Source organism: Giraffa tippelskirchi, chromosome 7 (genome assembly GCF_054371585.1).
Source record: "Giraffa tippelskirchi isolate mGirTip1 chromosome 7, T2T-mGirTip1v1.2.pri, whole genome shotgun sequence".
Lineage (NCBI taxonomy): Eukaryota > Metazoa > Chordata > Mammalia > Artiodactyla > Giraffidae > Giraffa > Giraffa tippelskirchi.
In genome coordinates this window covers 13,797,858-13,812,614 of record NC_137281.1, presented here as the reverse complement: position 1 = coordinate 13,812,614, position 14,757 = coordinate 13,797,858, and the positions used below count along the sequence as shown (strand labels likewise).

General features: G+C 60.1%; 1 protein-coding gene across 8 annotated transcripts in view; it reads left to right on the top strand.

Moving 5' to 3' along the window:
- PAK4 (p21 (RAC1) activated kinase 4) overlaps window positions 1-14,757 on the top strand; it is a 49,177-nt gene that overhangs the window by 26,440 nt on the left and 7,980 nt on the right. For 4 of the 8 annotated variants that reach the window (XM_081517295.1, XM_081517289.1, XM_081517291.1 and 1 more), the window contains 3 exons: window positions 6,406-6,516; window positions 11,175-11,248; window positions 12,859-13,116. In XM_081517295.1, coding sequence (XP_081373421.1) covers window positions 12,913-13,116 — 204 coding nt within the window. In that variant the 5' untranslated portion in view covers window positions 6,406-6,516; window positions 11,175-11,248; window positions 12,859-12,912. The remainder of the gene's footprint in view (window positions 1-6,405; window positions 6,517-11,174; window positions 11,249-12,858; window positions 13,117-14,757) is intronic. The other 4 variants (XM_081517294.1, XM_081517288.1, XM_081517290.1 and 1 more) reach the window with 1 other exon arrangement.

Below are 14,757 nucleotides of genomic sequence, written 5' to 3'. Positions count from 1 at the left end.
AGCAAATGACTGGAAGCCACTGACCTGGCCCCATGGGGACTGGCTCAAGGCATCATGGCCCTTCCACGCAGCTGCTAAAGCAGCAGGACTGTGCTGTGCAGAGATGGAAGCCTGGAAAGATCATTAGACACGTCTATTTTTTTCATTTAAAATCACAATTAGCCTACATGTGGAAAGTGCATAAGGTAGAAATGTACAGTATGACTAATTACTTTAAGGGGAAGACCCACGTAACCCCTTCCTTCAGTTGAAGTAACAGATGGTGCCAGCCCCCCCCCCCCCGCCCGGCCCCTGGAGGCAGTCCCTTCCCTGACTTTTGAGGCAGTTGCTCCCTCCCTTTTCTCTTTGGTTTTGCCCCCTCTGTGTGCATCCCTAAGGAGCATATTTCATTTTACCTGGTTTTGAACTATTTCTGAACAAAGTCCTAAGATGTGTTGGGTTTTGTTTTGCTGCTTCTGTTTAGTATCATTTTTGATATCCATCCACACGTAGCTGTGGGTCACTCGTTCTCACCGTCGTGTACTCTTGTGTGGGGCTAGTGGATCACACAGTTCATTATCCACCTGATGTGGGTGAGCATTTGTGTTGTTTCCAGGCTCTCGTCAATTCTGACTGTGCCGTGTGCACCTCTCTGTGTGTGTCCCTGAGGGTGGATCCGGGAGAGCACTTGCCAGGTCCCCAGCTTGTCTTCACCTCCTCTGGACGCTGCCAAACGCCTCCTGGTGCCTGCGGCGCAGAGGAACCAAGGAACGGTCTTGAGAAAAGCAAAGTGCAGTTGTGTGTGTGGTGTGCTGCCATTTATGATTGTTTTTTTTTTTAAGTGCGAAAGCGTCTGTGTGTGCACGTGCATATGTGCACATACACACACACACAGGTACGCATAGGCTCTCAGAAAACAATAGAATCTCTAGTAGAGGTGACTCCACGGCTGAGCTGGGACAAAGCAGGAGTGCGCCGACCTGTCAGAGTTTACCCTTCGGTGCCACTGGCTTTTGAACTATGTTCCATATTATAAAGAGACAGAGACTGAGATAGAGAGAAAGGAAAGAAAGGGAGGGGAGAGATGAAACCTAAATATGGCAGAACTTGATAGTTGAGAATCTGAGTGATAGATCTTATGGGGGTTTGTTAGTTTAGTCTATCTCTTAGAGTGTGTTTTAAAACTTTTATTATGAAGATCTTTTCTGGTGTGAGAGATTCTTTTTTTTCCCTCCCTTTGGCTGTGCCGGGTATTTAGCTGTGGCATGCAGGCTCTTAGTTTCGACATGCGGTCTCTAGTTCCCTGACCAGGAATCGAACCAGTGCCCTCCTGCGTTGGGAGCACGGAGTCTTAACCACCGGACCACCAGGGAAGTCCCTGTGAGAGGTTCTTGAACGGACCTCTCCTTGCCCCCAAGGCCTGTCCCTAGGAGGACCCCTTGTCTCCAGTGAGGCTTCCTTTTGGAGGAGGGGTGCCCCCTCCTTCCTCCCCCCCTCCCCGTTCCTTCCCGTGGGACCTAGATTCCCTGGCTGGTCAGACCTACCCAGTCCTGACCGCCTCCCTCACCAGAGCCCAAACCAGCCTATCCGGTTTGGGGACCCGCCCCATTTGGCTCCTGTCTGGGTGGCTGCCTGACAGGTGCTACACTCTGCCGGGGGAGGGGGCCCTGAGACCTGCCCTGTGGCGGTCCCAGGCTCAGCTGGAAGCCCCTGGCTTAGTGAGCAGGTGGTGGACGGAAGGGGTAGATGGGATTTCCAAGCCAGTCAGGCCTCCTGGTCCACGTGATAAAATGGCCTGATAAAGTACCCGCCCATTTAGGGCAGTGGTGAGCTAAAAGGACTTCATGCGTGCTAAGAGCAGGCCCCTGCCCAGAGGAAGTTCTCTGGAAAGTCAGGCCACTTATTTTCAGAAGGGTTAATTACATCCTGGCCAGCCAGCCAGCATGGCACACAGAAGTCCCTGCCCTCTCCACCTTTCTCTCTCCCCATTGCCATCATGGTCTTCCAGCCCCGCCTCACACCTAGACACGGCAATGGGGGCGAGGGGTTTCACTGTGATCTCCCCTGGTGAGCCTGCAAGTCTCAAGTTCATCCTGATGGGCAAGGGGGGCAGAGCAGGAGCGCCCCAGTCACTGTGCCCTCTGGAGCTCTTGCTAGAATCGCAACCTGGGTGTCAAGGGACACAGCAAGCTCCAGATCTCCCGCCATCCTCCCCATCAGAGAGACTGCTTATGCCCGGTCGCTCTGTCCCGCACCACAGCCCTGGCCTGTGTTCCACACCTGACTGGCCCGGCAGCCGCTCTCAGACGCGCAGTCCCGGGCTGTGTAGCCACTGCTCCCCTGGCACCTCGCCTGGTCTGGGTGTGAGACGGGGGCGTGCGTGTGTGGTGGGAGACCGACCCTGCCGGAGCAAGACAGTGGTTGGGTCCCCTCCCCTCCACGGGGACAGTTGTGGGCCACGTGGCCCAGGCTTTCCAGGCTCAGCCCTGCCTCCCTCCGCCCCGCCCTCCCCCCTCCCCCTCCTGGGGGTTAGAGCCACAGCCAAGCTCAACTCCTGCCAGGGCAGGGCCGAGTTGCCAGCCACTGCCAGGGCGGCTGGGGCACAGAGCCCAGGCGGCTCTCCTCGGTGGGCCAGGGGAACCCCTTGATCCCTGCTCCCTGCTCGGTTTCAGCTGGGACCCCCTGTCTGCTGGCCTGCCCCACTGCGGGCAGCCCAGGCCCGAGGGAGGGCCAAGGATGGTGGAGGTGAGCTGGCCCCGGCCTCGGGGAGGAGGGGGAGGGCTGTCTGGGTGTGGGGGAGGGCAGTCACCTGAGCACATGCTAGCGAGGGGCCACACCTTCCTCAGGGCTAGGGGCGGGGTCGCCGTGTGTGTTTCCAGTGTGTGTTTCTACATCGGAGATGGCAGGTGTCTGTCTGCTGGGACTTAGCCCAGGTCTTAGCACAGGTTCCCCCTACACACACACACACACACACACACACGCACGCACGCACGCACGCACGCACGCACGCACACACACACACACACCACAGGTTCCCCCTACACACATACACACACACACACAGCACAGGTTCCCCCTACACACACACACACACACAGAGCACAGGTTCCCCCTACACACACACACACCCACACACACACACCCACACACACCCAAGCATCTCTGTGGGAGCGTGTTCTTGGGGTCTGGTTTGCATGGGGATGGTTCCGAGGGGTCACTGCATGACCACAGACTTGGTGGTGTGTATGCCTGGGTCTTGGTGGTGTGTATGCCTGGGTCTTGGTGGTGTGTATGCCTAGGTCTTGGTGACGTGTATGCCTGGGTCGTTACCCACTGTGTGTGGATCCCGTGGTCTCCCTGTGTATCAGGAGGGCTCCTGGGTGGGTGGGGTCTTGGGGTCTGCCTTCCTAGGTGAGTCCAGCCTTCACAGAGTGTCTGGGATTGTGTGTGTGCACGCGTGTGAGTGTGTTTGTAGGTGGCGGCTGAAGTCTATGTTTGTGTCATTGGCTTCCCCCAGGATCCTTGTATGCGTCTCCAGGTCTTTCCGGAGCCCTTGCATCTTTGGGGTGTGTGGCTCTTTACACTGTTTGTGGAGGGGCTTCTGGGTCCTTAACTTCTTGGGGTCCCGACCATGGGCCCCCAGTGTTGCGACCCTCTGTTCTCAGGGCTTCCTCTGAGCCAGGCCCCTCTTAAGACTGCTCCCCACCTTCTCCCACTCGGACACCGCACAGTTGGCTCTGGCCACTTGCTGGGCCTGCGTTCCCGAGGCAGGAGCTGAGGCTCAGGGCGGGCTGGCCCTTCCTGCGCCCAGGCTCCTGCTGTCCCTTCTCAGGGCCTTTTCCGTGTGACCAGAGTGTGTGTTCCTGTGGTCTGAGTGTGTGGCTGGACGCCTGGACTGCGTGTCTGTGTCAGTGTCTGCGCACTGTGGCGCGACTTTGTGTGCTCTGCACCTTGGGGGGGGGGTGTCTGTGTGGGAAGGGGGAAGGACTTAGGTTAGGGGGGCCAGGGAGGCCTCTGGAGCCTCTTTTCTGCCTCCCACTCCCTCCCTCCTTCCTGCCCCACCTCAGGGGAGGAATGAATGAAGTCTCAATCTGATTTCCCCAGTCTCTGGGGGCTCGCCCACACTCTGAGCCTTGTTATGGCATCCATTCCCCTCCTCGGGGGGCTGAGGGGCTCCAGCAGTGCCCTCTGTGCCCTGTGGAGTCTGGCCAGGGGGCGGGGGGCAGGGGGCCAGGCCTGGTGCTGCCACAGGAGCTGCCTGGCCTCCCGGGGGGCTCGGAGCACCGCAGGGTAAAGGAAGCACCGTCTCTTCATTCAGCCACATTCTCTGAGCTGTGCCCCAACCTGTGCAGGGCAGGGTGGCTGAGATGGCCCCAGGGCCTGTCCTCTGGTGGGGACAGGGTCTAGCGGGAGAGGAAGACCCGCCCTCAGAACATAATGGGGGGGATCTTCAGTGAAGCGGTCAGAGAAGGAGCCATTACGCTCCCCCATCCCAGCCCTGGAGAAGAAAAGTCTTAACAGAGACAGTAGGACTGGCACATTTGCTTGGGGGGACCCTGGTCTGGGGATCCTTTCCTTCCTCTGTTCGTTTATTCGCTGGGAAGCAACAGCAGCGCTAATAACCGCAGTCAGCCTGGAGTAGTGAGGACCCACTTGGCTCCAGGCACTGTTCTGAACGCTTTGCCAGGTCATCTCTTTCGATCATTCAAACACCCTCCGGGGAGAGAGGGACCGTCATGACCCTCAGTTTGCAGACAAGGACACGGAGGCCCAGAGTCACGAGCTCTCGGCCCATAGCTTGACGGTGGTAGAGCGGCCACGAGCCTGGGTGTCTGCTCTTCCTCACCAGCTGCCCTCGGAGTCCTTGTCGGCAGAGGCCTGCGGTGTGGCCAGAACACGGAGAGCAGGCTGCCCCTCGCTCCCCGCAGGGCCAACTCTAGGTCCTGCTCCCCCAGGCCAGGGTGGCCCCGGATCTGTGTCTTTTTGTGGGATTTCACCCATCGTGGGGGCTCACAGGTCTCTGGTGGCATACCCCCTGTGTGATGTGCCTCTGGCCGAGATTTACTGCCACTTGCTCAAATTCCACGCGTAGGCTGTGTGGTGGGAGGGCCTGGGGTAGTGGGCTCACAGCCTGGCACCTCTTGTGTTCAGAACAAACACCAGGTTATTTGCTAAATAGCCAGACTCCAACTCTAAAGAGGCCCAGTTCCTTTGCAGGCGTCAAGGTCAGACTTCCAGGCAGTGTGGACAGGGCTTGGGGACTCCTGTCTAACCCTCTGCCCTGCTCCTCCGGGGGTCCAGCCTCATCACCATGGCAGTGGCGTCATTCAGTCACAGCACAGCTGTTACCGGTACCTGCTGTGTGCCAGGCCCTGCTCTAGCTGCCAGGGGTGCAGCAAGAACAAGACAGACAAAGGCCCCTGTTCTTGGGGAGCCACTGCTCCTCTGCTGGGGGGAGGGGAAGGAGGCAGGACCTATGGTCAGTGGGTGTATAAAATGGCAGATGGTAATAAATGCCACGGAGAAGTATAAAGATGGGGTGCAAATTTTGTCAGGGGGTCAGGGAATGTGTTTGCACTAAGACCTGAAGATCAAGAAAGGGTGAGCTGTGCGGCAGTGGGTACCGAGGCCCTGAGGCTGGAGCAAGCTCCTTGTGTCCAGGACTGGAAAGGAGGGGCTCTGGTGGTTGGGGCAAAGTGTCGGGAGGAGGTGAGGCCCCGGGGTGGGCGGGGCCTGCTCAGTCCCAGTGGGGAGTCTCATCCGGGTGGAGGGTTTTGTTTAACCTTTCTTCAGATTCCCTCCTAACCATGCGGCCTTTCTGATCTTGGTCCTGGTCATCGGAGGCTGAGTTGTCTCTTGTGCGTGTTCTCGTCCCATAAACCCCTAGGTCCTGCATCTGGAGCAGGAGCTTTGGCAGGAGCCAGGGTTACTGGGAGGCAGGAGGCTAAGGGGGCAGCGACAGGTCTTCTCCGGGGGGGGCAGAGCAGACACTTTTGTGCCCCTGTGCTGGGCAGTCCTGGCAGGGACTTCCCGTCTCTGGGCCTCAGTTTCCTAGTTTGGGAAACAGGAGAGGAGAGGCTTCTCCACCCACACACCCAGGAACCGCCCGGAGGGTTCACCGTGGCCAGAGTCAGCACTGAAACTCATGTGTCCCCTCCACCTACCCAGTAACCACACCGGGCAGAACCCTGTTACTGGGACCCAGCTATAACATGGTTCCCGCCCACGCCGAGCCACTGACTTAGCGGGGAGACAACTGACACAATCGTGACCATGTAACACGTTAGGTGATGCTGAGGGCTGGGAGGAACGGACCGGGTGCCAGGCTCTGGGGGGATGCGGCGATAGGCAAGACCAGACCGAAGCCTCCCGCCCCCTTGACCTCTCCAGCGCGCCCAGAGCCTGCCCTCCCTCCCGCCTCCACAGGCCCCACATGTCCCGTCCACCCTCTTCTCTGCTGGCCTCACATGTCCTCCTCCTCTGGGCCTCCCTGCCCCTGCCCTGCTCACAGCCTTCCTGCGGCTCCATCTCACTCAGGTAAGATCTGAGTCCTCCCCGTGGTCCTCCTCCCTCACCGCATGCCCCCCGCGCCTCCCCGGCCACTCGGCCTCTGCTCTGCTCTTTGGCCCTCAAGCACATTGCGGCCTCCAGACCTTTGCGCTGGCTGTTCTCGCGGCCGGGGTCCTCCTCCCCCAGGTTCCCACTCCTCTCCCCACCCTGCTCTGGTGTCACCTCCTCTGCGAGGCCCTCTCTGACCGCTTCACTGAAGATCCCCACCTCCCTTCACCCTCCACACCCAGCTGACCCCTGCTCTTTTTCTTCTCAGCACTCACCATCTGACTCACTAGCTGGCTTTCTGGTGTATCTCACCGTGAGCTGTCTCCTGTCCCCTCGAATGTGAGCTTGGCAAGGGCAGAGACATCCCTGGCTCTCCTGGCCTCTGCTGTGGGCCCTGCCCTGGGCCTGGCAGAGCTCAGCTCTCACCCGACAAGGATGATGGAATAGATGGGTGTGATGGGCCCTTTGTGGGGAGAGCAGGTGTCTGCCAAGGAGAGAGCTTGGGCACATGTCAGTCCCAAAGCTTGAAGCGGGGTCTGGGGACAGGGTACTTGAGGATTCCCTGCAAGGACTAGGCAGGAGGAGAATAGGGGGGCGGGCACGTGGATGGGCAGCAAGAGCTGAGCAGAGGTGTGAGGGGGAATGGTCTGGGGTTTCAGGGGGGCTGTGAGAGCCTGCCAGGGCTGCCAAGGTGAGCCAGACCCCTCTCCAGCGTCAGAGCACAGTCCAGGGAGGCAGGCAGCCAGGGGGGCTTCTGGAGTGAGTGGGTGCAGATGATGGCAGAAGGGTGAGGGGGCCGGTGAGCACTTCTCCATCGCCCGCTTCCTGCTCTAGTTTCACTTCAGTGACTAGGAAAGGGCGGCTGTGGCCCCCGCCGCGCCCTCCGCTCGGGCCCCGGGGCCCTGGCCGAGTGAGCACCCTCCACTGCCCTGCGGGGTGGGGGCAGTTTTATTCAGGGCTGCAGGCAGGGCAGGAGGAAAGGAGGTCTGCACACACACACATGTACACACGCACTCCCGAGCGCGCAGTCACACTCGCGGACCTGGCTCCTCCACGGGCACTCATTTCCTTGGTGCGGGGAGCCGCAGCGTGGTGCCATTTTTTTCTCACGGAAGGTCAGCGTGCAGAACCTGTGAGCACAGGGGGTGACTGGAAAATGGGAAGGTTTTGCTCGGACAGGTCGGAAACTGCCCATCCCACATGTGAAATCATTCACAAGTTTTTGTTTTTTTTTAATTGAAATAAACATTTTAGAGTAGGGTCAACATATGTCTGCATTGGGGGAGCAAACAGTGAGCTTCAGAGGCATCTCTGCCCAGGTCGCTGGCTGCAGGCTGCACCCTGTCCTCCTGTGTTCCACGTCGCTGGGCTCACGGATTCACCCTCCGCCTCTGGGTTCCAGGCCTTTCTCCGCCAGAGAGAGCCTGGGCGGAGCCTGAGGTGTCTGAGCAGGGGGCCGCGCAGCAGGTTCAGGTGAATGTGTTCATTCACCAGATGTTCCTGAGTACCTGCCACGCCGTCATAGGCATTGGGGTACAGGGGGGAGCTCGACAGAGGTTAGGCCCTGCTGCCCTGGGGGAGCTGACATTCTCGTAGGAGAAGCAGACACCGAAGAATCATCCACACACACAGAGTTACATGTTGAGTGCAGTGGGGAAAAATAAAGCAGGGAGGGCACTGAAGGTGTGAAGACAGGAACAGGGACATTCATGCATAGACTTGGGCCGAGACAGAGAGGGAGGGAGAGAGCTATGTGGAGATCAGTGAGAAGAGAGTTGGTGGGGGGCCAACTGCCAGAACAAAGGCCCTGAAGCGGGGCATGTCCAGGGTGTGAAGAACAGTGAAGAGGCCGAGGTGGCTGGGCCAGAGGGGGCGAGGGGGCCTGTGGGAGGAGAGCTGACCGGCCGATCGTGCAAGACCTCGTGGGCCACAGGCCAGAGTTTAAGGATATTGACTGCGGTGGAGCAACTGTCTTCCACGCCCACCTCTGCTTGGTGATTTTAGTGAGAGGTTTCACCTTTGTGAGCCTCAGTTTCCACATCTGCACGATGGGAGTGAGGTCAGCCACTCCACGGAAGTCCCGGCGAGGCAGTGAGCTCAGCGTCGGCGTCTGTGCGGGCTCAGGGTCCCCCACGGTGGTGGAGGTGGTAGTGCGAGTCCTGGGGCTGAGCCGCAGTAAACCACGTTTGGTGGCCAGCACTGCTTTCTTGCTGCAGACAGACATGCTGAAGGCCTGTGGAATAGGCAAGGGAGGAGCCCTAGGGGATGGAGGGTGGCAGTGGTGGGTCCCCACTTTGTGTCGCCTCCCACCTACCTCTGGGGGCCTGGGCAGGTCGGAGGAGGAGGGAACCTCTCTGCCAGGAAAGGTCAGGGCAGGAGAGAAAAAGCAATGTCCAGGTGTGGACAGAGACGAGGGACAGCCTTGGAGTTGATGACGATAATGACACCAAAGCACAACCACAGGACAGGCGAGTCTCCAACTGCCCGGATTCAAATCCTAGGGTTCCCCTCTCTGGGCCTCAGTCTTCCCACCTGTGAATTGGGGATGATGGGCATGCCTGTCTCACAGGTTAGGGGCGAGGGTGGAATGCAATTAGACACAGATCAGGCCTGGGCACACACGTGTCTCCAAGGATGGGGCTGCTGTCATTCCGAGAACAGGCGGGGCCTGGACTCAGGTTAGACCAGCCTAGTGTCTTGAGGCCACTCTGCTTCCCAAGCTGTGTGTGACCTGTGCCAGCGGGTGCCCTCTCTGTGCCTCATCTTCCTTGTCTGTAACACAAGGCCCAAGTTGGCCCCTTCCTCTGGGGTCGGGCGTGCAGATTCTGGGTCGAGTGCTTGCAGAGGGGCCGGGCAGGACCCATGCTGCTGTTATGGTGACTGGCCTTTACCGCCTGCTCCCTTGTTGTGTGCACTGGCCCTGGGGCCAGGCCATCGTGCTGGGTTCTCTGTGGCTGCTTGCAAGAACTCCTGGAAGCGGGTACTGTCTCGGTCCTCTTCTAACAGAAGAGGAAACTGAGGCACAGAGCTGCTGGCCTGGGGCCACGTGGAGTGCTTCCACCGTGGGTTGGCTCAGCCTCCCAGCAGAGCCAGCCTCCAGGCCCTGGGCTGTCTAACTCCTGAGTTCTGGGCTTGCCTGGGAACCCAGTGCCCACTCCTTGACGCCACGCTGCTCCTGGCCAGGTCCCTCCCTTCACATGAGGGAGCAGCTCCTTTCCCTCCCCTCTGTGGCCCCTGTATTGTCAGGAGCTTGGGGACTGATGGAGGGGTCAGGGGAGCCAGCAGTGCTCAGAGCTGCCCCGGGGTGGGGCTCCTGCCTGGCCACTATAAACACGGCCAGTTCCTCTGTTTGTCCTGCCCTCTGAGCAGTGCCCAGAGGGAAGGGGTGGCCCCAGGCAAATATCCGGAGGTGTGCCCCTCTCTCCCCATCCTCTGCAGTCACCCGCCGTGGGGGGCGGGGGCTAGGTGGCCTGGGGGCTCATGGGTGAGCATCCTGGGTTGGCTGCCCCCTCTAACAGGCTGCCTTCTGCCCACCCCGTCTGGATCCTAAGCTCCTCCCTCTCCCGGGTTTAGTGAGGGGTCACGCGGCTAATCCTGTCCTACAGAGGGCTCGGAGCTGACTTGGAGCCCGCAGGCCATGGGCTGGGGAGCGGGGATGGTCAGGCAGAGTGAGAGAGGCCAAGGTGAGGAGTGAGGCTGGGCCTGAGGCCAGACGAGGGCAGACAGTGAGGAGGCAGTGGGACCAGGGTGGGCGGGTGAGGGGGGCGCACATCTGGGCAGAAGGGGGAGAATCGGGGTGTAGGGGCGAGGAGAGGAGCTGGAGCTGCAAGGGAGGCGAGGGCAGAGAAGCTGGAGGGAGAACGGGGTCGGTCAGGGTCCCTGAGGCCTGGGAGGGTGGAATGGACAGTGTTCTGGGGGCTGGAATGGGGGAGCCGCACTGAAGGGGCTCCCAGCTTGGTGGGGGTAGAGAAGGGGCTGAGGCAGAGGGTCCCCCCTACCCTGGCCAGGTCTGTTCCCCTGGCAGAGCCCTGGCTCTGGCCACCTGCTGGCCAGGAGGCCCAGGCCAGTTGAGACAGGTTGGCTGCTTGGGTCCCCACCCGCCTCCCACTGGGCTCCCGCCACCAAACCGGTTCTCCTGGACGGCTGCTCACCTACGGTCCCACCTCTGGGCTGGGGTTGGCAGCCTCTCCGCCCTCATGCCCTGCTCCCGCGGGAAAGAAGCTGGGAGGACGACCAGGGGCTGCCGGGGCCGCATCGCAGATCCGCTCACGAGCGTCCTCACCGGGTCACAAGACTCACTGTGCTGGGGCCGACCCCGCGCCCGGCACTGTGCCAGGTGCTGAGGAGCCAGCCCTGAGCCAGATAGAAATCCCCACCCAGCGCACTTCCCCTTGTCCTTCGGGTCTTAGTTCATACGAGCCCTTTTCTGGGAAGCCTCCCGTATCCCTACCCTGCCATCCCTCTAGGCTGGGTCTGGCATTCTGTGACTCCAGCCCCAACCACTGTGGGCCATCAGAAGCTGTCTCGGTCATCACTGTATCCTTCACACCAACTAGCACAAGGCTGGGCACAAAGAAGTGAGTTGCTGATGGATGGATGGATGAGTAAGCAAAGGATGTTTTCTTCCCACTTTACAGATGAGTAACCTGAAGCCCCAAGAGGAGACATCACCCGCCCAAGGGCACTTCTAGCACAGCCAGCAACAAAGCAGGTCTGTGGGGCTCCAGGGGCACGTGTGTGGGACCAGGGTTGGGAGGGGGGCAGCACCTGGGCCCCTGACACAGCTGGGAGTCACCCTCATCATCAGAAGAGCAAACGCCGACTGGCTGGCCCTCCCTCCGTGCCCTGCACCGAACCCTGCTCATTAATTAACTTGTTAATCCTCCCAGCAGCCCCACGGGGGTCAAGCCGAGGCACAGACAAGCTAAGTCACTTGCCCAGGGTCACACAGTAGGTGGCAGAGAGAGATTTGCACGCTGGCCATCTAGTTTCCCTGCCCGTCATGTCTCTGGTCCCCACTGTGGGACACCACCATTCTGCATGTCCCCTTCAGCCCCTTTGGTTTTTAAATTCAGCTTTCACAGGTTCAGGAAGACCCCCTGGAGAAGGGCATGGCTACCCACTCCAGTATTCTTGCCTGGAGAATTACATGGACAGAGGAGCCTGGCGGGCTACAGTCCATGGGGGTCACAAAGAGTTGGACTGAGCAACTTTCACTTTCATTGAGCATTTACTGCCGCTGTGCCAGTACTGTTGTGAGTACCAGCCTGGAGACCAACAGGCCCTAAAGACAGGGACAGTTTGGTCTATTGGGATCCTTCATGAAGTGGGTCTTGCCCCACTCTGTGAGGAACTTACCTCCTCCAAGCCTCAGTCTCCTCATCAGTAAAGTGGGAGTATATTAGTGAGGCTGCCTAGGAGTCACGCATTGGACAGGGGCTTGGTAACTGTGTGTTGAACAAGTAACCAGAGGTATGTGCTGCTTCTAGCCCACAGTCCAGGCTGAGAAAGCAGGCACAGAGGTGGCAGGCCTTAGGCACTGGTCACGGAGCACATACTGTGTGTTGGGCGTGGGGCTGGGACGGGGGGGTGGGACACCAGGAAATTGGGCAGATGAGACCAGGCCCATGGCACTGAGAGTCGTGATGGGAGTTGTAAACACTGAACTGTAGACACAACACTGTGTATGTTAGTCGCTCAGTCGAGTTCAATTCTTTGTGACCCCATGGACTGTAGCTGGCCAGGCTCCTCTGTCCATGGAATTCTCTAGGCAGGTACACTGGGGCGGGTTACCATTCCCTTCTCCAAGGCATCTGCCTGACCCGGGGATCAAACCCAGGTCTCCTGCATTGCAGGCAGATTCTTTACCATCTGAGCCACCAGGGAAGCCCAAACATAAGAATGAGCAGCACAGTTTCCAGCAGTTAAACATGCTGTGAGATGGGATGGGAGGACAGGGGGCCTGGGGCATGTTCAGGAGAAGAGTCACCAGTGACTGGCCCCTGAAGTGGGCAGGAGTCAGGCATCAGTCCCCACAGAGGGAACCACCATGGCAGAGGCCCTGCGGTTCAGAAGCCAGTGTGAGCCAGAGGAAGAGCTGAGAGCAGAGAAGTCCTCCACGGGGGGTGCTCGCCTTTTTCCCCCGAGTGAAGTGCGGCCACTAGTGGGCTCTGAGCCAGGGGCCTGACTCGAGTGTTCACAGGGTCCCTCAGGCTGCAGGTGGGGGACAGGCTGTGGGAAGGGTGGGGGAGTGGCGAGACCAGAGAGGAATGGAGGATGGAGGAGAAGCAGCAGGTTCTGGCGAGCCGCCCCCTTCCGCAGGCCTGCCGTCAGGAGCCCCAGTCTGCACTCTCTCCACGCGGAGAGCCTGGCACCATGTTCGGGAAGAAGAAGAAACGGGTTGAGATCTCGGCGCCGTCTAACTTCGAGCACCGTGTGCACACGGGATTCGACCAGCATGAGCAGAAGTTCACGGGGCTGCCCCGCCAGTGGCAGAGCCTGATCGAGGAGTCGGCTCGCCGGCCCAAGCCCCTCATCGACCCTGCCTGCATCACCTCCATCCAGCCTGGGGCCCCCAAGGTATGCTGGCGCCCGCCACTGCCTCTCCTGACCTGCGCTGACCCCCGTGGGGTGACCCTAGCCCTCAGCCCCACACTTGACCCTCCCTTGCTGACCACCAAACAGACACACCCCAACCCCCCCCACCCCCATCCTCACCTTTCACTCACCCATCCACCACTAATCCCTCACCTGGCACCAACGCCAACCCACCTTCCCTTCCTGAGAAGCCCACGCTGACCTTGGCCCTCTGACGGCCCCTCGCGCCGGCCCCAGGGCATCTGTCCTGAGCCCTGTGCTCCTGTCCCCAGTACCACAAACCCACCCTGGGTCTTGCCAGGCCTCCCATCACAGGCGGAGGGACGGACCAGTCCCCACGTGGAGACTGCCCCAGTGGTCAGGGCTGGGCCAGGAGAGGCCCGAGGGGCCACCTGACCCAGCCCCGAGGTCCAGGCCAGCTTCCTGGAGTCAGGGTCACCTGAGCTGAGCCCTGAGGGCTGAGGACACGGCGGAGTCATTCAGGCGGATGGTGGAGAGCCAGGGCTTGTCATGGAGGAAAGCCACATGAAGCACTGGGGGCGGGGAGGGGGGTGGATTTCATTTTTTTCCCTGCCATCTTAAGCAAACGTGCCGAGCTGGGATTTGAATCGAGGTCCGTTTCCAAGGCCCGTGCTCTTAACCCCATTCCTGTCTCCATGGTCTTGGCCCCCCGGGCGTGGCCTGTGGTGAGGCTGGTCCGGGGGCAGAGGGTGTGGTCCCCGCAGCCTGCGAAGCTGGCCTCAGAGCACAGACTTTACCCGAAGGGCAGTGGAAACCAGGAAGGGCAGCCCGGGTTGTTCCGAGGGGTGGGGGTGGGGTAGGGTGGGCCAGTCAGCAGGCCCAGAGCTGACTCATCCTCACTGGTGCCCTGGGTGCCGTGCCCAGCCCAGCCTGGCGGGAGGAGCCCCAGGCAGACCTCTCCTCCAGGGTCTCCCACTGAGGTGTTTGTGCGCCCCAGGCGGGGGGCTTGGGATACTTTGAATTCTTTGCCACTGCCTGGAAAATCAAGACTTTACATCCAAGTCTCTGTTTCTGCCTTCTGATGAATCAGCTGGGGCCACTGGAGGGGCAGCCGCCTGCGCAGGCAGGGTGCTGGCTCTTCTGGGCCCGCTGGCCCCACCTGGCCTACTGTGGTTCCACCCCCTGCCAGGCCCTGTGGCTGCATGCCTGCTGGTTATGCCCTCATTCAGGCACTTCCTAAAAATCCTCCCCAACCCCCAGGGATTCCTGACCTCTTATTTCAGCACCAGAGCCTGAGCAGGTGTCTGTCTCCCTTGTTTCACTGGGCCCCTGGGGCAAGACCAGGCTGCCCTACTAGCAGCCAGGGCCCAGGAGAGGCAGGGGGCGGGGGCTGGCCCACAGGGCACGGTGGCCTGTCGGTGGGTTTTGTGGGGTTCGAGTTTTCTGCACATTTGAGGCAGTGCTGGCCTCAGGATGTCTGGCAGCCCATGGCCCTGCCTGCCAGTGACTGATGCACAGGACTGGGGCCTGTGCTCTGCTCCGGCAGCCCCTACGCAGCCTGCCGGCCTCACTCACTCACTCATGGGCTCAGCAGGTATTTATTGAGGACCTTCTGCATACCAGCCACTGTTCTAGGCCTTAGATGCAGCCAGGAAGAAACAG